The sequence below is a fragment of the Ptychodera flava genome, chromosome 3 (genome assembly GCF_041260155.1).
Source record: "Ptychodera flava strain L36383 chromosome 3, AS_Pfla_20210202, whole genome shotgun sequence".
NCBI classification, from domain to species: Eukaryota; Metazoa; Hemichordata; class Enteropneusta; family Ptychoderidae; genus Ptychodera; species Ptychodera flava.
This window is the reverse complement of record NC_091930.1, coordinates 37,475,233-37,496,132: the sequence shown is the minus strand read 5'-3', so window position 1 is coordinate 37,496,132 and position 20,900 is coordinate 37,475,233. Positions and strand designations below refer to the sequence as shown.

General features: G+C 36.4%; 1 protein-coding gene and 1 pseudogene across 1 annotated transcript; one reads left to right on the top strand and one right to left on the bottom strand.

Annotated features, from left to right (window-relative positions):
* Window positions 1–20,900, top strand: part of LOC139129941 (sodium/calcium exchanger 3-like) — an 88,000-nt pseudogene that overhangs the window by 53,632 nt on the left and 13,468 nt on the right.
* On the bottom strand, window positions 14,320–20,567 carry LOC139129938 (uncharacterized). The gene is made up of 6 exons (XM_070695636.1): window positions 20,395–20,567; window positions 19,967–20,061; window positions 19,233–19,316; window positions 16,524–16,641; window positions 15,950–16,114; window positions 14,320–15,142 (listed from the first exon to the last, which is right to left on the bottom strand). Exons 1-6 carry the CDS (start codon window positions 20,416–20,418, stop codon window positions 14,927–14,929), a joined length of 702 nt encoding a protein of 233 aa, XP_070551737.1. The 5' UTR covers window positions 20,419–20,567; the 3' UTR covers window positions 14,320–14,926.

Sequence of the window (20,900 nt, the reverse complement as noted above, 5' to 3'; positions counted from 1 at the left end):
CATTACAATCATAGCACTGGCAGTCCTTTTTTAGTGACAATAATTCCACCAAAACTCCAAGGAAAATTAGCAGGTGCCAGCGCTATAGTATGTCAGCATGATATCTTTGTCACGTTCCAAGGTTGTGAGCTACTCTGAAGGCCAGTGATCAATTTCAGTGCAGATTGTTGTTTGTGTGGAAATATCACAGCTATTGATTACTAGTAATTGCCTTGTTTTCATGATTGGACCAAATATGACTGTAAGTGGCTCGTAACATTGCATTTGTGCCTCATTATGGTTTTCCCTCATTCACCTTTCATTGGGCCTCAACAGTAAATGTCTGTTTCTCATTCATGCCTCTATTAGTATGCACCATGAAATATACATGCATGAGTAATTTGCAAGCAAGCTGCTGTCATGGAAGTTGTAGGTAAAATCACCTTCAGCAAGGGAAAGGCTCATGCAGTTGGCTTGACTGTATGAGCAAATTAGTCAAATTTGCATAAAATTAGCAGTATTTCACAAGGTAATAATGCCCTCTGTGTGTGTCATCATGCGCTCATCTTTCAATCACAGCCTCAGTCATAATGCATTCATCACCCTACCTTGTGATTCCCTAGTCTCGGTTACCCAGACTGCTCTGTGGGATCTCTGTGTAGGGGCAGCCGTTAAGAGAGCCCCGCAGAGCAATCTGGGTAACTAGTGATTCCCATGCTAAGCGTCATATATGCATTCACCACACTACCACATTTCCATATCCCCCAACCCGGGTCATAATGCATTCATGCCCTACCACATCCCCATCCCCCATCTTGGTCTTAATGCATTCATCGCTGTACCACATCCCCATCCCCCAATCGGGTCTTAATGCATTTATCGCCCTACCGATACCACAACCCCATCCCCAAACCTAGGTCATAATGCATTCATCACCCTACCACAGCCCCGTCCCCAACCAGGGTCTTAATGCATTCATCGCCCTACCACATCCCCATCTGGGTCTTAATGCATTCATGGCTCTACCACATCCCCATCCCCCAACCTGGGTCTTAATGCATTTATTGCCCTACCGATACCACAACCCATCCCCCAACCTAGGTCATAATGCATTCATCACCTTACCACAGCCCCATCCCCCAACCAGGGTCTTAATGCGTTTATGGCTTTACCACATCCCCTCCCCCAACCCGGGTCAGAAGCATTTATCGCCCTACCACATCCCCATCCACCAACCTGGGTCATAATGCATTCATTGCCCTACCACATCCCCCATCCTCGGCACACAGTCCATGTAGCCGACAATGAGATGCAAATGATATGCGGTTAAGGTCTCCTCGACTAACTTTCTGCTAGTTGCTCACTTTCTACTATTTTTATAGTATTTTATACAAAGGCGCAGACTTATTCTACCTGCAACTTAAAACTGATAGTGATTTTGTAGCTCATTCTTTACTGTTTTTCATAGTGTTTGTAGCCGGTTACAGACACTTCGTGTTCGTGTCGGCTACATGGACGATTTGCCCATCCTCAACCTGGGTCATAATGCGTTCATTGCGCTACCACAGCCCCAACGTCAACACAAATCACTGTACATTCATTACTGGTACTTTACCACTTCCCTCTCCTACCCTCAGTCATAGTTCATCAGGCTACTCCATACCTGCCCCCCATTTTTCACAGACAGTTCGTCACCTTTACCACATCTTCTGTTCTCCCAAATGGTGAAGCATTATAGTTTGAAATACAAGCATAATTGGCAGGTTTAACTGCTCTGTTTATAATCAAATTGGCTTGACATTGTTTGCAGTGTATCACGATTGATTAATGCATGCATGACGTGTGGCTGCATTTTAGGCAGCATATCGATATCTCATACATACAAGTCACATTAATATCTCATGAATACTCTTTGTTCTGTAATCTGACACAGCTGTAGTGATTGATTTCAGCAATTGAGTAAAACCCAAGCGATACCAAACACACTGATAACAGCCCATAAAGTGTCATAAATAATATTTTTAATGTACACATTTATTTTAGTCGCAAAAAAGTACATGAGCTCTTGGAGAAATTTCATTCACTAAATAATAATAATGACTGCCTTGGATGTGTTGATGTCCACTTTACAGAGTCAACTAATGCCAAGGTCCTGCTGGATCATCCATTAAATTCAACTCAGTGACTGCGTTTTCAATTTCTGTAATGATACCATTTACTTAGAAGAGGAGAAACTCTGAGTTGATGTTGGATTCAAGAATGGTTGGTGAGGAGTCTTTGAAATTCTGATGGCAACACGAGTTTTAAATTAACCTTAATCATTACATTGCAACCAAGTGTCAGTTTGATTTGATAAATAGGCGTCAGATCCTGCATAATAAATCTGACAAGGTGTTTTCGTTAGGCTCTCATATCTCATTTCTGCATTGTACCTATTTCTTGGAAACATGACCTAACCTCTCCGAGCATAAGGTCAGCATACCTGTAGACGCTGCTGTTCACATGCCTCAAGTCCTGTGAAACCTGCACGCCTCATGTTGCCTGTGTTTGAAATGGTCTAAACATGTCACAGTGAATGATTCTGTCGAACTAAACATGGTTGGACATGAGCTCATCCAGTCATTCATATACAGGGAAAATAGGTTTTCGGGATATGAGATTTTCTATTTTATGTGGCAAAGAATAAATGAGTCATAGATGTCCAATAGCTAATGCCGTGATCTTTGCAACGTTGTGGAGACAAGCTGAATTTCATTAATTAGCGATATGAGTTCACGTCTCCTCCATTTTCGGACTTAAAAGCCCACTGAGTACATGTACAAAATCTTGGTGATCTGACAGATGCTATCACAGAGTGCACATACTGCCTTGCTGAATGCTAATTGAAAGCGCGGCAGGTAATCATGGAAACAGGAAATTACGTGTCTGAAAATTTCATGTCTTCAACGTTTTTACCAGATATCAGAGTTACAGGCTCAGGATGAATGGTTCATTAGACTTTTATGGAACATCAATTAGTTTATAAATATCGATGGAATGGACGAATCAAATATTCCTGACACTGGTGTTGTGAAATGACCCTATAAAATGATGTGTACCTGAGAAGATGCCCTGTAAAATACTCACGACTAATGCATTTATTAGACTACAGCACGGTATTATCTGACAATGTAAACTAACATGCTTCCGCTTGCTAGCTTGGTTTCGGATCATAAATTATGTATTGTAGACCAGAGGAGGTAATTTATTTGCATAGAGCAGGTGACCACTTGCCCTCAAGACCTAAAGTACGCCTCGAAATTGAAAGACTTTAACTTTTCTCAAACTTTCCGTTGGCAAACTTTAACCTGCATCCTTTTGAAATGAAGAATAAAATCAGGGGTTACCTAGCAACATTTGGTACCAGAGAAGCAATTTATCAACACTTGAAATTCAAAATGGCTGCAATCCCAGTGTTAACTTTATGATGAAAAATTAAATTTTCCATTTTCACAAACATAAGCTGGTGAAAAACTTATTTACTCCAAGAGCTTGAGCTTCCAAGTGATTCGCCACAAGTGGTAGACCAGAAATGTGTTGTAAAAGTTTTACAGTGCAAATATCTGTCCCAGATGTGCAGTCTTTGTTAAGAGAAAATGGTCTAATGCTGTAATGAGGCAAATAAAATTTCATCCTTGCAGTCCAGTGTCTTTATGTCATGTCTCTCAGCTCCCTAATGTTATGGTTCTTGAAATATATAATTAAAGGAAGAATTTACCATCAGTTGACAGCCAACAAGTGCACTAGTCTAATATTTTATAGGAAACTTTTCTGGTGAGTAATGTGCAGTAATAAATTCCCTCATACCTGTAGTGTCATGTATAAATGTAAACAACAATGGCTACTACTCACATGAATTGATAACAGTGTTTTGCACGATCCAATTACAGCAGCATGATCAAACTAATCAAGTAAACGGCATTCTTGCGTTTATGTCAATTTACCTCCAGCCAATAGCATTCAAACTATTTCTATTGAATTCTCATTCCGTGTTACGCTTTTGATTGTTTTGGATGAATTTGCTGAGCACATGATTTCTCATAACTTTCAGAAATAAATCTTATTTGACTGTGAATAAGCCCACAGTGTACATGGTTTGAAAAAGTTTTGATGGTACATCAATACAAGCCAGATAGTGGCTTATAAGTTGAGTATCCCACTAAAATAGGACTTTTGCAGTCTGATGTGTCATCATCAAGTTTCAATTGAAAAAGACAGGACATGTACTGTAATAAGTAGATTTACACAATTTACACATAATGTATGAATAAGTCCTCATAATAATAATGATAAATTGTTCGAAAGTTTCTAGAGTTACCAAACTTGAATTAAACGTTGGCCTTCAGACTGACTACCGTACACACTTACATACAACACAGGGATGGCATCTGTGAATTGGATGATCAATTGCTGACACATGTATAATTGTTCAGACCTGTTAAATAAAACCATGCTAGGATTTATAAATGTCACCAGATAAATATTATAGTATTAACTAAAGACGATTATGTACAGATTGCCAAGGCTATGAACTTTGACATTCTGGGTCTTTTCATTCAGGGCTTCATTTGATGTACTTATATCTACCGGTATGTCCTTTAAAAAAGCAAGAAAATCAAATTTTATTTCCAACTTGAATTGGAATCAAAGTGAAACAAAGCTGCAATTAAAACTCTAGGGCAGGTTTCATTTGAACATTACAGACCAACCTCATGAGCAAGTGATTCCGAAACCCCTGAGTTGCCCTCTTCAAGAAATTACAGACATTGGTGCATATTTTTACATTTGTCGATGAAAATCCTAAAAACTGCAGCTTTGTTCGAGCAAATCAACAAATAAGGAAGTGGACAAGTATATCGAATGAATAAATGAATGAATGAATAAATAAATAGATATAAATAAATAGATAAATAAATGTGCAAATAAATAAAGTTGTTCTAGATAAACCAGATATGAACTGAAAATGCTCACGTGTTTCATTATATATTGTGGTTATGTGTAAATTTTAACCATGGCCACAAGTTTGCAACTTCATTGAAAGTATTATGATCAACAGAATGAACAATAATCACCGCCGATTAGGTCATGAAGTATACAAATATGTAATTAGCTGAAATAAAAATATTAAAGTTCTTTTACTGCTGGCATTGATCACCACTTTATATAGCAAGTGTAATTACCGTTGGCCAAGTCCTTCAAACCATATATGCTGAGCTGTGAAAGCTCATTAGACATGCAAATTATAAATTATCTGACATGAAAATGTGAAATGACTTTTGATATTGTTTTAACCTGGTATAATCATCAATGTACATAGCATGTTTTGCCAACTTTGATCAAGTAAATCCCAGTATATATCCCTAATAAGCAAAGTTCATTAAATATGTAAATTAGGAATTGGCTTAAAGCCCCCACTCATTTATCAGATTTATTTCATGTAAATATATTTCCTTGATAAAATATTCAATGGAAAACAAAAGAATGACAAACTGTTAATGGGCTGTTGACACATTCGCTAATGCGAGAACCAGGGATTGAGAAGGGGCCTTTAAGTAAAAATGCTAATGATTTTCAATAATGTTGTATCATGGTATCTGCAATATATGTAGAAAGTTTTGTCAACTTTGGTCAAGTTGATTCAGATATATATTTCTAATTAGGAAAGTTCATTTAATATGCAAATTAGGAATTGGCTGAAGAGAAAACGCTTTAATGACTTTCAATAATATTAAATCATAGTATCTTTAATATACATACCAAGTTTGGTCGATTTTGATCGAGTCAAATCAGATATATATCCCTAATTAGGAAAGTTCATTAAATATGCAAATGAGCAACTCTCTTTCATGTCACCCCTTAATGGTTCCCACTACTGATATATCTTGGTGTGATCAACATTTGTAACAAATCTCATCAAATTGTGTGTAGTCGTTTTTAATGAATATCCATTTTTTCTAAAATCATTAATTATGCAAATGAGCAAAAAGTATGCAAGCCACACCCACCAAAAACTAATCAGTTCTTGCCATTTGCTAACTGAATCTATGTACTAGATTTGATTCTGATCTGATCAGCCGTTTTTGAGATATCGGACCAACAGACAGACAGACAGACAGACAGACACACACACACACACACACACAGATGGACAGACAGAGACATCGCTGCGACATATGCTCACGTGTGTAAACAGGTGAGCAAAAAAAGGAAAGAAAGAATTTTAGAAAGACAGAAAAAAAGGAATGATAGAAAGTTGTATTAAGTGCAACAAAAATTAATTCTTCAGACTTTGAAAAAGCTACTGTTACAAGACTGCCATGAACTTTACTGTAGGACACTGGTGTAGTAATAATATCATGCAAACAATGCAACCGGCCTCTTCTCTGGTTATTATCCCCCTCTTCCCAAGTGGTTATGTGTTTCCTTGATTGTTAAGCAGTTTTGTGTTTATACACTGTCGTGCTGACGTCAACTGTATGCATGCATATACTGTTACCGTTATGAATGCAAAAACACTCACCGGCTCGATAGGTTTAATGTCCCACGAAATGCACCTGTCACCTAATGTTGAACACTTGACTTCTTTCTGCTTTGTTGAAAATATTTACTTTACAGTGCATATTATGCGCCTTGCAAGCTAGGAATTGAAAGCCCCTTCCTGAGATGTACAGAGAAGCATATCAATAGCATGATAGACTGTTTTCTTGAGTGTTTTCTGCCAAGTTTTGCCAACATCAAATGCTTCACTGAATATTCCAGGCACAGTTTCTTTGTCACATGCTGTCAGGGAAGAGAAAGCATGCAATTTGCCATCATTTTGAATAATTTATACATCACATACATGAAAGTAGTGTTTTTAGTAGATGATTGTGTCCGTCAGCGGGGTAAATGCATCGTTATTCCACTGACATTACAAATCTCATTAGAGTGAGTCAAGATTTCAAATAGACGGGATGAGAATTGATTTTCAGTTGGCCCCTGTTGCTTATATTGCTTTCCAAAGCCCTGCTTCCCAAGATTGAAATTTTTGATGTTTAGCCTTTTGTAGAATGGTGGGCCCATTGTGTCTGATGGTAAGAACCTCAGTTTGGAGGGTTATCGCCAGGGATAGTGTTGAATTTTTGTTATTTATTTATTTATTTATTATTTATTTATTTATTTATTATTTATTTAACTTTATTTTGGACTAAATCAGTCCATAAAATTCTGATTTCACAGGTATGAAAAGTTTCGTAGAACATTACAAAAATATATTTTTCCTGTATAATAGTGTGTCGATAGAGAAAGGCAATTCAAGGTACAGCTGAGAGAAATTTCTGAAAATGTAATTGCTCCAACAATTCTCTTTATATGTGTTTTTGCCATTTTGCAGAGATGAGAAACAGTACACAATAATATCACAACCTTTCTGCTTCTCAAAGGATGAGGATATTTAGTTTTAGTTGTAACATTTCTCTTTAAAAGTTAATCAACTTCATTTAAGAAAATCTTGTTTGGTCCATTAGTACAGAATAGGCCAAGCGTGAGTTTGAAAGATACGAGTGCATAATACAACCTTCAAATCTGTCGACAGTTTTAGAAAAATGGCTTAAATAAGAAATTAATTTCAACAGCCTAACAATATACACTTGCTTTTGTTCAAAAATTTTGCTAAAACTTGCTTCAAAGAAAGTTTCGACCATTTCTCTCAAAATTAAGAACAAAATTGGAGAGTCTCCTAGCGAATTTTGGCACTAGAGACACAAATTACCGAACAATTACCGACACTTGAAATTCAAAATGGTTGCTATCTCTGGGTTAATTTTATTTGGAAAAATTAACTTTCTGATTTTCAATAGCATAAGGCAGTAAAAACTTGACTTAGTCCAAGAGCTTCAATATGAGCTAACAAGAGCAGTACAGTAGACCACAAAAGTATTGCAAATATTTGAGTCTGAATATCTGTTCATTTTACCTTAAATATGCCGACTCATCATTTTTCCATTTATTTGGCAAATTTGTCATGTGTTCTGTAAACTTGCATGATTACCCTGATGTTTTTCTTTGATTCTGTGATATGTACAAAGAAGAATCCTTAAGATCATGACGAAATGACAATACTTTCAAGTTTAATGATTGTATGCCCTTATAAAGAGTCATAAAGGCGCATGAGTGGATGAGTAGGGAATGTGTACATTCATGCGGCAAATTTGATAATATAACATGAAAGTCGAGCCCTTACATTACGAAGCAAAATAAGCTTCTCCGTGCTCTGCTGTCAGGCCGATGCGTAATTTTGTCAAATTGGCATTGCAGACTTGATTCAGTGATGTCAAGTTAGGCGCACCTGCCATCAAAATGCAGCCGATTACTTGTATTAGTGTTAAAACCAAGTCATTAGCCAAGTGAATTAAGGTGGTTGGAAAGGCTATTTTTGCACCAATTCTTTTCTCAGAGTTAATGTCAAGTTTCAAGTGTTAGAATCAAGATATTTAGTTCAAATTTTCAGGATAACTCCCTTTGTTAATATTTTCTCCAAAGAATATAAAAATTGATATTTGCAGCCATGATTTTAAAATATGACACCAGTAAATATTAAAATTTAGTTTTTCATATTTTTTTTACATATTTGAATTTAATAATAATTGGATAGTATTAATATTACCAAATTAGTTATAAATATGTTGACACTATTTATTGTAAGATTTGTACGGCAGGATTTGTAAATAAAATTTGTTTCTATGATTTTACATGGGTTTATATATCAAAAAATTATTAAAAATTCTTTCAAATTTCAAAATGTGATTTTTCAAAAAGTATTTCAAATACAGGAAAATTGTGCCTTACAAATCTTATCTGTAACCTTGTTAATAGGCTGTAAAAATTCCATGTCCATATCTCATTTCAAAGTTGGATTAAATTGGTATACAATTATGTAGTAATACTGTTATTCTGCAAAAATGTTGAAAACAGGCCATATTTGCACCCCTCTTTTGAAGTCATAGAGCAGTTTTTTGGTTAATCTCACTTTTGACACCTCTTTGACACTCAAAGAATCTAAAAATGCATTTACAATAGCAGTCACTCACTCTGAATGCCAGCACCGCCTTGTCAAACTTTCCTGAAAAACAGCAAATAACGACTTTCCCTTTTCAAACATTTTATTAAAAGCTAGAGGACCTCTACCATAGTTAATACACTAAGGACTCCCCAACTTCTTCTTATTTGGTCAGTTTTTCAAAAGTTTTAACAGGCTATAACTCTGCAATGCCTTTGTGCCCAAATGTCTAGTTTTTTTTATTCCACAGAGAATGTTGACTACTTTATATTTAATAGTTTTGTTGAAATTTATAACTGACGCTCTAGCCTTTCCAACCACCTTAACATCAACCTAAGTGTCTACCCTTGGGAAACACCTTAAATGCATTCTCCATGTCTCAGGGCATGTCTTGACATGTAGATCAAAGCATTCCACACCACAGTTTGTAGAAGGTGGATTTTAAAAACATTTTACATTCTATTTGCCCTTTCTGTGCCTTATATTTCGCTTCAATCCCCTCATCGTTTTAAATGTCAAAGTTGGACCTCCAGAAGGGGAAGAGGTCAATGTCATGTTGGGCAGTCTAAAAAATTACATTGTAACAGGTAATACCTGGATGTATTTGCAGCAGTCCCAGGGTGCAATAGGTATCTCTTGCATCACTGAGTGAAATCCCTGGGTTTGTCACCATGGAGAATACATCTACAAATTGAAATTACTTACACATTGTTTATTCATATCTTGAAGCAAGCACTTCTAAAATGTATTCATAGAATATAATGACATTACATTGTGATAATGTCGTATTCAATATTTATATATTCCTTTTCCTTTACAGTAAATACATCACTATCAGAATCATGGATGATGAAGAGTATGAGAAAAATGAAAACTTCTTTATAGAGTTGGGAGAACCCAAGCTGATAAAGAGAGGTAATGGTAAGTGTGTGGATTTTTTGAACAAGATAACTGTTTTCTCTGAAAAGTGGAACATGTTGGGTTTTTGTGTCAGTATGTAGTGTGAAGCGGCAGAGGATTACAAAGTTCATGGCTGCAAAACAGAATACTAATTGAAAATTACAGGCAATGAGCTGCCTGGTACGTGTAGATGTATTGTGGACAGTCAATACTGAAACATCTTAAGCCAGGGGTTTATCTGTTAAGGTTTAGGATGTTGTCCATGTTGACATACATTGATGAGGGCTGTAGATAAGTTCCTGTAATCTTGGCCATCACAGTATTCTTTGGCATCACACCATTGCATATCTTTGTCTGACTGGCTCATTTCTGACGGAAATGAAAAATTTTGAAAAACCCTGTAATCTGGTAGCATTGTCAAAGCTACACACACCAGTATTGCCAACAGCTACTCACATATAAGTTCAGTCCAAAAAACGTTTTTCTCATAATAATTGCATTTGTTTCATTTCTTCTGGTAATTTATTTTTTTAAATTTTATGGTTGCTTTATCATGTTTGATTCAAGGCTGTGCAGTATAATGAAATACTGTAAGATAACACTGTTCATCTTTAATCTGGGGCTTATGTTCACTATGATAATAATATGAGATTATTACGAAAATACCACACAGGAAACATGAGGACATCGGCGCAGCATTCATGACGGTGATGCGCAGTGCCAAGGTCCGAGTGCATCCTTTGCTGTATTCTATATGATTACCTTTCTATTATACATCTTACTTATTCTGTACATTTGGCATCAAGTTGTCTGTGTATTGAGCATTTTCATGCAATGTCAACAATTTTCTTCTGCTTTATAGCAAGTGTGGTACACTATCTCGGACACGCCTCTGGATATTTTTGATCTACATGTACAGAGCATGAGACATATTCTAGGACTCGTCCACTGCGTCCCTTTAAACCATTCCACTGTCAATGTGCAGATACAGCTGCAGGGAATGGGGCGCCTCGAAACCGTAAATGTTACGGAACGGGCGTCCGTACGGCTGTTTTAGCGCACACAAAATATTTTTGTTCTAAAATATTTTTGTTCTGTGCATTTTTGTTCCAATGACACAGAAGATATCTGTATTAGTTCCTCTCAATTTGCTCTTTTGTAGAAGGATTCGTTGCTCTCAGGCTTAGTGTTCTGACATTTTTTGTGAGCACAGACATTGCTGTGTTGTTTGAACTTTGTGTTGTTTCTCATGTCAATGAAATTTCATGACACCACTTTAGCATTACAACTGTGTTGAAATTATAGTGAAAGACATTCTCACCACCCATAGCTTTCAATATCGATCAAAAGTACATCTGAGCCAGAAGAGATTATTGTAGCGCTTCAGAAAAAAAATTGAATCTTGACATTCCAAGATGATGGTTCAACAAAAGGATTTATGCAAGGGACTATATATAATCTAAGAGATTCACCAGTGAGTGATGTATTCTTTTCTGTTATTGGTGGTGTCAAAGGTCAACTCATTCTGATTGGTCAGTTACAGCAAACATGTCTTCCCATGAACTTTCTGTGTATCTACAACAGATCCAAGCACCTGATTGATTTCTGATGTATGACCTTTGACCCATGGAATATTTCTGTAGCTTAAGTGTTTTTTGCCATGACGACAGTATCAACACTTTGGAAAATTGAAAGTCATTCCATTCCTATTTGTCATTTTATTCCTGCTCTGCTCATAACTGTTTGACCATTCTGTCAGGAACAATAATATCAAAAACTACCCTGTTGTGTAAATGTCAGTATCTTTGTAAATGTCAGTATTCTTGACAAGAGAACTCTATTTTGACCGTGATTATTATCCATTGCATTAATTGTGTAGGGGGGGTTGCGTACATGTAGTCTGTATTGGAACAGCCGTTGTACAGATGGTGAAGATTACGCACAGAAAAACACTCAAAAGAAATCAGTCAGCTCTTCATTCTGTTGCGTATAGCCCTAAGGCATGGCCAGCTGTTTTAGACAAGTGATGCAATGGCTGATTACACTGTACTATCTGAGCATTCTGGAAGTGACTGAATGATAAAGATGTGGGGAGGGGTCTGATTTTAGCATATTCTACAAGTCATAGTGTAAGAATGGTGGTTTTTTGCAAATTGTAATGGAGCTGTACATAATGATGTCACTGTGACATCACAGTGACATCACTGCTTAGAATCTTACCAATATCCACATTTATTTTTCCTTATCAAGCAGACAAAAAATGTCTTTTTTAATTCCGAGTGGAAATACAGTTTTAATTTCATGTGCATGTACATAGCAATCTTCTATCTAATGCCAGTAGGAAAAGTAATTGATTTTACTGAAATTGGCATGAACATGCAACAAGCATCGTCCTGGCAAGTCAATACTTGTGTGATTAAACACAGACAAGAGAGGCTTTCAAATACTAATTAGGAGAAGGTTTCAGGTGATTTGCAATTCAAGTTGACTCTCCTCGGCATTCCCCAGACTATTTGAACAACTTTCCCCCGGTGTTTGTTGTGCATTAAATGTTACAAATTGTATCAGCGTGTGAGGGCATGCTGAGAATGTTAAGTGGAATTTATTGAAAATTGAAGTCAAGCAATCCTGGCAGTGTTTTGATGGATAGGTAAAGGTGATGTCAATGGTGAATTCACATTCTTAGCGTCTGTTCACCTGCTGTGTGTACATGTCAACATATGATATTTTGACCATTAGAGAAATGAAATTCAAAGGTCGGTGAGAGTTTTCACATATAATACCTTTCACCACTGATAGAATGGGCACATTATGATTTGCTAAACGTTTAGAGGACATTTGCATATATGTGTCCTTGATCAATTTCAAGCAGAAAATTCTCCTGTGCAGTAACAAAACACACTCAATTACATAATGTATTCATGTTTTTCCCTAGCTGTCTCATGCATGTAACACTGGAAATTCCATACTTGTATATAACCGTCTTTGTGGTTATTTAGGAAAGGCAGAGTAATGTAAAAATGTTTTCACATTTATTGAGATTATATCAGTAAATGCTTTGTTCCATAAATTGGAGACTTACGTTCGACTGATATTCTTCTTCTAGTATTGATCATATCTGGTTTAGCATGATATTACATTCAGTATATGTCTCATGCATTGTTATTTTCTTGTTCACTAAAATTGACAGTCAAATACAATTAAAGTGCCTACTATGTAGCGGCAATGAATTAATCTCATATTGCCATGGTCATGCTGAACAATACAACCCATTGCCCACACATCTATGCCATGCTTTGCATACACTATAATCCATCGATCTCTGCCCTAACCCAGCCTTCTGGGCATATGTAAAAATGCATCCATCCTAGTGGAGTTCATTAGGGTTAAACAATGTTGTAGCAGTAAATGGGTATTATGACTGACCCGGTGGCACTTCCTCGTGTGAGTTTAATGTCACATAATGGATGGAAAAAGCTCGATGGAAGTAAAAATTGACCTTGTATTTGAATTAGACAGGTTTAATTTAGCTTATGAAAGCAATATTTTTCCCAACTCAGAGTAAACATAGTTAAAATTCAGTCTAGAATCTAACCATCCATTTTGTGGCTCTGCAAGCCATGCAGAACTCCCGGGCAGAACTACTGGCACATTAGTGTGTAGCCGTCCAGTTTCTAGACCAGTCTAGATTATTGGGGATACATTTTAAAACAAAAGAAAGGCATTATATAGTTTTCATGAAAACATTGCTATATTTTCATTCTGTAGTATTTTACCATACTTGTTATCCCTCAAAGTCCCACATCCCTCTTTCCGAGTAGAGAAATGGAGCATTTCCACAGAAAACAATACCGGTAGATTGTACCAATCTGCTGTGAAGGAAAATGGTCACTGAAGAGTGACAAGTGACAGAGAATTCCAGTTAAAAACTATTCTGGCGTCATCGTTCGTGGCAGTTTCAAATTCAGGCTACTGCATTCCGTGCGTGTTACAGTCGCCTGAATGCAATGATGTATGACAACTGGTTTAATACAAGTGCATTTGTGCAGTTGTGCAAGCTATTGTGACACTCTCTGAACCCATTTCAGATATGTTCTGTAGAGAAGAAATCTGATGCACTATAGATATCTTGTGCAATCTACATTTTTTGAAATGAAATTTGAAAACTTTTAGGTATTTGAAACATTCATCCTGTCACCCCTAATTTCTCTATTGTGAAGTCTAACTTTGCCATAGAACACATTTGGATTGTACCAAAATTTAGTGGTGAAGGGTTGAGTCACTCCAATAACAGACAGACAAAAAGACAATTACATCTGTTACATTGCATGTCAACTCAGAGAGCGAGCACATCTGTGAAGGTTGATGACCTGCATGTAGAAGTGATATTTATTGAACCATCAGACACTGGAAATTATGCCTCAGCAGGAACAAGTTTTGTTCAACAAAAATATCATGTCAGTGGTATAGAGACAGCGTCCTTGTCTCTTTATGTCTATCAGTTGGACATTTATAGGTTCTATTGACATGCAATGTGCATGAATTTGAATGGCACTTTGAAAATTTGTGGAATTTCATGATCATCTCTGTTGTTCTTCGTTCTGCACCTGCTGTAATTTGTCACCACAGAACATTTAGGCAAATATTTTTTGGTTTTTCTAGGGAAAACATTATTGAAAAGTTCTATCGTATGTTGTGCTGGGACAATGTACCAGAGACTCTTATTATGATTTCAGTAAGTAAGCATGAGCATGTGGTGTGTTATAAAACATCCATAGCCTGGTCTTTATTCGGGCTATAGCGCTCGTCTATTACCCCTTGTGGTCGTATGTTACCAGAAACACATCGCTATACCCCTCAGCCTACGGCATTGGGGAATAGTAATGTGTTACTGTTAACACACGGCCCCTCGGGATAAAGACAGGTGCTAATAGCCCTCATGAGCAGGCAATAGGTGTTTATTATTCCCCTTTATGTTGATGACATAATATACCTTTCTGTATCACTGCAGTCACACGGTCCATAGTTTATTATGTCATCTGCCAAATGCAACAGCATATGAACCTTTGGTTTCCTAAGAGCAGTTGGGAATATGTCCTTGATCTTAGTTATGAGGCTATTTATCAGTCCTTTCAAGGCTTCAATTTCATCTACTTGTACATATGGCCTGTGAACAAGTATGAAGACCTAAAAAATCATAGAAATGTAAATGGTTCCTTTCTGAAATATAATACCGGTTTATATTATAGTAAAAGAAATTCAAGACACTCTCTTTATATAGTACACTATCCTGTTATGATCGTTTGTCTGAAAAATAACAGCAATTATATGGGCATCAGCTTGACATCTATCAAATGATTTTAAAAGCATCACATTCATAACATACAGACTTTAATTGTCTTTGTTGATAAACTTCATTTCAGCTAAATAACAGATGAAAGTAGGTGTGATTATGATTGAAATACTTTGTAGTGTGTTTCATCAAATTTGGCATATTTCTACATGTATGTTTAAAATGATAATCGAACAAATTAGTTACTCCTTTTTGAAACATAAATCAAACAAGATTTGGCATATATAGACAAAAAGACACCCTTTTCCTGCCAAGTCCACATTTCACTGACAGGTCAAGATGGTTAACATTAATGAAACACAACATATTCCATATGGTGTATTTTAACATAATACTGTACATTTGAAAGATCTTTGAAACGTAAACATTGTAAACTTAAATTTTTTGGACTAAAGATGCTATAATAGACCAAACCATGTGGTGTGAATAAGTAATATTTTGGTCCAAAGTTGATGAAACTTGTTATGTGCATTGAAAATAATATGACATAACATTATTGAAAGTCGTTAAACATTTATATGACAGCAAAGTCCTAATTTGAATATTTAATTTTATTTTAAGATTTTTTATCTTTAAATTTGAGGGTACTTAGACTGACCAGTAATAATAATAAAGGTAACTTAACTGAAATGTTTACATACCTCACTTATAAGGTGCCATAATTCTAGGTACTTGGCAGATACATTCCCGGCAAGAACAAAGGTTGCCACCTGTGCCCATAACTTGTAGTCCCGTCCAACAAACGATTGATGTTTCTCAATGAAATTTGGTGAAAGCGTTCTTTTAAAAGCAGACCAGTCAAACACCTGATATAAGGTAAAGAAAACAAGTCATTGTTGATGACTCAGTTCCTACTTGGTTATTGGTACTTTGATTATAGGTGCGTGGAGAAGATTAGAGTCCTCTCTATGTGTCTGTGTTTAAAAATGCTGTGATACAGATAGGGCTTAATGGCCACGAATGAGTTCTATCGTGGTGAAATCATTTGAAAAACAATATAGGCTGTAGTAGAGAATACAGAAACTGCAACACTCTATTCTCAATCTAGACACATATAATTCTACGCATAACGTTTCACACAGTTTTTTCATACGTGGATGCTAACAGCATAATGATTCCAGTATTTATAATATTTATCATTCTCCTGTTGAAGGGTACCAGCACAATTGCTCTCCATGCCAGCATGGCATAAAAAACAAAGAGTGTATACTGTACCTTCAACTTGCGTTCCATTTCTGCCTTATCACTTGCTGGTATTACTTGAAATGTCAGATGTGTGAAGATTTTTATGATTCCCAGCTCTATATTATGAAGTCTTTCATATGCCAATGTCCTGAATTTCAAAACATTTAGAATGTATTAATGGGATTTGAATGCCATACCACTAGTCAAAAAATAGTAACTACTCACATTGCTATCAGCAAACGTTCCATTCATGAACAAGTCATTGACAATGTGGGAAATGTGGTCATTAAGAAGTATCACTGGAGTGTATATGTTGAGATCTATGGGCACATAGGTCTCTGTCGTTGTTCCAATTTGAAACACATGAGGCATGGTGTCTAAGTTATGGTTCTAAATCGGGAGAAAAGATCAGACCTCCAGCTGCATTGGCCAGCCAAGAAATACATATGCGCATAATAAATGAGGTACAAGGTGTGACATCTTAAGGTCTAATGTCCTATCAAAATTGGAGGGTATAGAACTTGTGGTTACTGAGTTATGCATATATATGTATAATCAAGGTCAAAGGTTATCGAGGTCATATGACATTCTGAAAAAAAAATTGAATTGCTAATTAATCCCTATATGCCCAAAATCAGAATTAGAAAAGTGCATAATTAATGAAGTAAAGCGTGTGTTGTCATAAGGTCTTTCATCCTACTAAATATAAGGGACATAGCACTTGTGGTTACTTATTTATTGAAATAAACGTATATTTTAGGTGAAAGGTCATCGAGGTCACATGATATTTGATCAAAATTTTGTTATCCTATAGTTATCCCTATATACCAAAAAACAGAAATCCAGCTCTATTGGCTTGCTCAGAATTAGATATGCACATAATTAATGAGGTACAATATATGGCATCATAAGGTGTCCCATCATACCATATATGAAGGGTGTAGCACTTGTGGTTACTGAATTATGGACAAATATGTATATTTGAGGTCAAAGGTCACTGGGGTCACGCGACATTTTGTCAAAAAAATTGAATTGTTGAGTCATCCCTATATACCGAAAATCAGACCTCTAGCTCTATGTGCTTGCTCAAAATTAGATATGCACATAATTAATGAGGTACAATATATGGCATCATAAGGTGTCCAATCATACCATATATGAAGGGTGTAGCACTTGTGGTTACTGAGTTATAGACAAATATGTGTAATTGAGGTCAAAGGTCACTAAGGTCATGTGACATTTTGTCAAAATATCTGATATATATCTGCATGAACGGAGGGACATGACCCAATCTATAAGGTCCCTGGACTTCATCTGTGGGGACTATAAACTGTGTCACTGAATCCATTTTGCAATATGATTACGATGAGAAACTAAATTTTTTTTTTACTTGGCCTTATACATGGGATTCTATGGACAGCTGACTTATACATGGTCGTCTATGGTGGTGTAAACTAAAAAGTCCTCTAACACGGCCATTGTGAAACAAATTGATGTGCATCTATAAGGGGTCGGGTACTATCCTTGTGCAAAGTTTGATAGAAATTGACCAGGGCATGTCTGAGATATCTGCGTGAACGGACGGACGGACGGACGCACACACGCACGCACGCACACACACGGACGCACGCACGGACATGAACAACCCTATAAGTCCCCCCGGACAGTGTCCGTGGAGACTATCAAAGACAGCGCGAGATTCAAACATCTCCTCCGTTCAGATTGTGCGGGCGACAGTGAATTTAGCGAAATCGGGTGATATTTCTTAGGGTTTAAATCCAATGTTGACAGAGTACATTATCGATGACGTATGCATTTTTGAAAGATTTGAAAGTAAAACTGAATATAAATTTCGATCAAGCATGATCGTGCAACAGACAACTAATGGCTAAGCCAATTTTTTAAGCTGTCATCCTTTGCCTAGCTGCAGCTCCACTTCAAGTACACAGTCATTGCAGCGTGAAATCTTCATAAAGGCACATATATTCCTTTCAATCGAGCTTTCTACTGATGATTGTGTCTCCCTGTCAGTGTAAATGTAAATAAATTGTAACAAAATGGCCGCATGGCAGCCATATTGGATCATGTCATGAAACAAATTAGACGTGCATATTTATGACATAGGTCAATGTCCTTGTACCAACTTTCACTAAAATCGGTTAAAACATGTCTGGGTTATGGCTCTATACCTGAAAAAATCTTAATAAAATGGCTGCATGGCAGTCATATTTGATCTTATCACAAAAAAAATCGATGTGCATATGTATGTATGACATATCCTTGTACCATGTTTGAATGAAATCGCTCCAGGCATCTCTGAGATGTCTACGTGAAAGGATGGATGCAGGGATGTATGTATGCACAGACATTACCAAACCTATAAGTCCCCCTGGACGGTGTCCATGGGGACTAACAAATGACGTCTTTATGTATATCAACGCGCGACAGGATAAGGCCATAACTTTTCCGAAAAATTTACAAAAATGGTGGTTAATGGTTGACATTGGATATATTTCTATCTCCAAATCTTTGCACACTATTCTTAATTACATATTAATCATTCCATAAGGTACAAGATAAAACCTTCATGGCCCTAATACAGCTTTTTTGGACCTTGGTCGTAAGGCGTATGGGCCCTTGTACACTCAGGTCCTTCCGCTGTATGAGCTCGGTCCGCAGAAGCCGTATCAGGACCATAAAGATTATTATTACTGTGTTTTTTACATCAGTTAAACCTACCTCCCGTTGTCAAAGGATTGTAATTCCATCAAGGGATTTGCAGATTCACAAACACCATACTTAGTTCTCAGCTGTTTCTTCAAACTTTAAAACAGAAAGGATGAATAATTTGTATTACTTACAACAATGTAGTTACTGCCACTTTACACTTATTAATTAAAATATGATAGCTGATTAAAAACCAATGAGAATACTACAAATATATGCAATATTTGAAGAAATGATTATTTTTTAATTCTATTGTTTTGCAATTAGAACATTATTACCAACTAGTAGTATTGTTAAACTATTTACTCAATCATGTCATAAGCTCTTTTTCTTTGAGTTAGTCTCAGTTACCAAGACTGCCCTTCTAAACATTAAGTTTCAAACAAAAACTATGAATTTGAGTTAAATTATGCTGCTGACCTACAATTTCTACAGTGTGCACTGCGATGTGCATTTTGAAATTTCATTCTGTACGCTTAGTGTGCTTGCTAAATGTCCTCCTAGTCTGCTCAGTGAGTGCAATGCGTGACAGGCATCTCAAAATGCTTTAATTTTGACTTTTCCAGGTAAAACTGAACTAAAAAGGTGTACATTAATAACTTATTCCCATAATACCATGATTTATGACCTGAGCGTGCGCTTCAGTTTTGTCCGCAGTGCTACGTCTTGGACAATACCTCTGCTGCACAATGTACTCGACATAAATCCTGGTATTTTGGGAATAAACTTTTATTAACCAAACTAACCTTCCTGTACTGGCTGATTCTATTTCTTTCATAAAGTCTACCGTATTGTTCTTTGTTCGAGCAGTGCCTATCGTACAAGGATCATCTCTAGAGACCTAGTGAAAAGAGAATAACATAAAGGGCAATGATATGATAATTTCTTTATCACTGATTGAGATTATATGCATCTTCTGACACATTAAAACAAATAACACTAGAAAAGTGTCAATTATGGGATAAAAGTACTGATTCTAAAGTGCATATAAGCATAGACAGTATAAATACTTCTCTACAGTCTATGTGTCCTTCTGAAAGAAATATCCAAAGTCATGTGGATGCATATCTTAGATAATTAACACACAACTATGTGATTGAATGGTTTAATACATGAAAAAACCCAATAAAATCAAATCTCTGTTCTTATGTAACTAAAAAGAAAATTTACTTACTGTACAGCGTTGGCAAAATTTCATTGATGTAGCACCAGTGTGATTTACAATCTCAGATTGCCTGACATTGTCAGCTTTCACAAGTAGTACTGGTGAAATGACAATCACTTCAGTGTTAAGTGATGCAAGACTTAAACTTTTGCTCAAACTTTCCTTGGAGAATCTTCCAACCACTCTCTTTCAAAATCAAGAATAAAAATTGGGGGTCACCATGCAAACTGTGGTACTAGAGAACCAAATGACCAATGATATTTGAAATTCAAAATGGCTGCCATCCCTGTGTTAACTCTATGGAGAAAAATAAAATTGTCCAACTTCGAAAAACAAAGATGGAGAAAAGTTTTCTTTCACCAAGAGCTTCAAAATGAGCCCCAACAAGCGGTAGATCAGAAAAAAATTGAGAAAGTTTGAGAGTCTGAATATCTGTCCCCGAGGCGCATTCTGCCTTAAGTGTAAACACGATCACATCGAACACTGCTATATTAATGTTGTGAAAACGCAGAAAA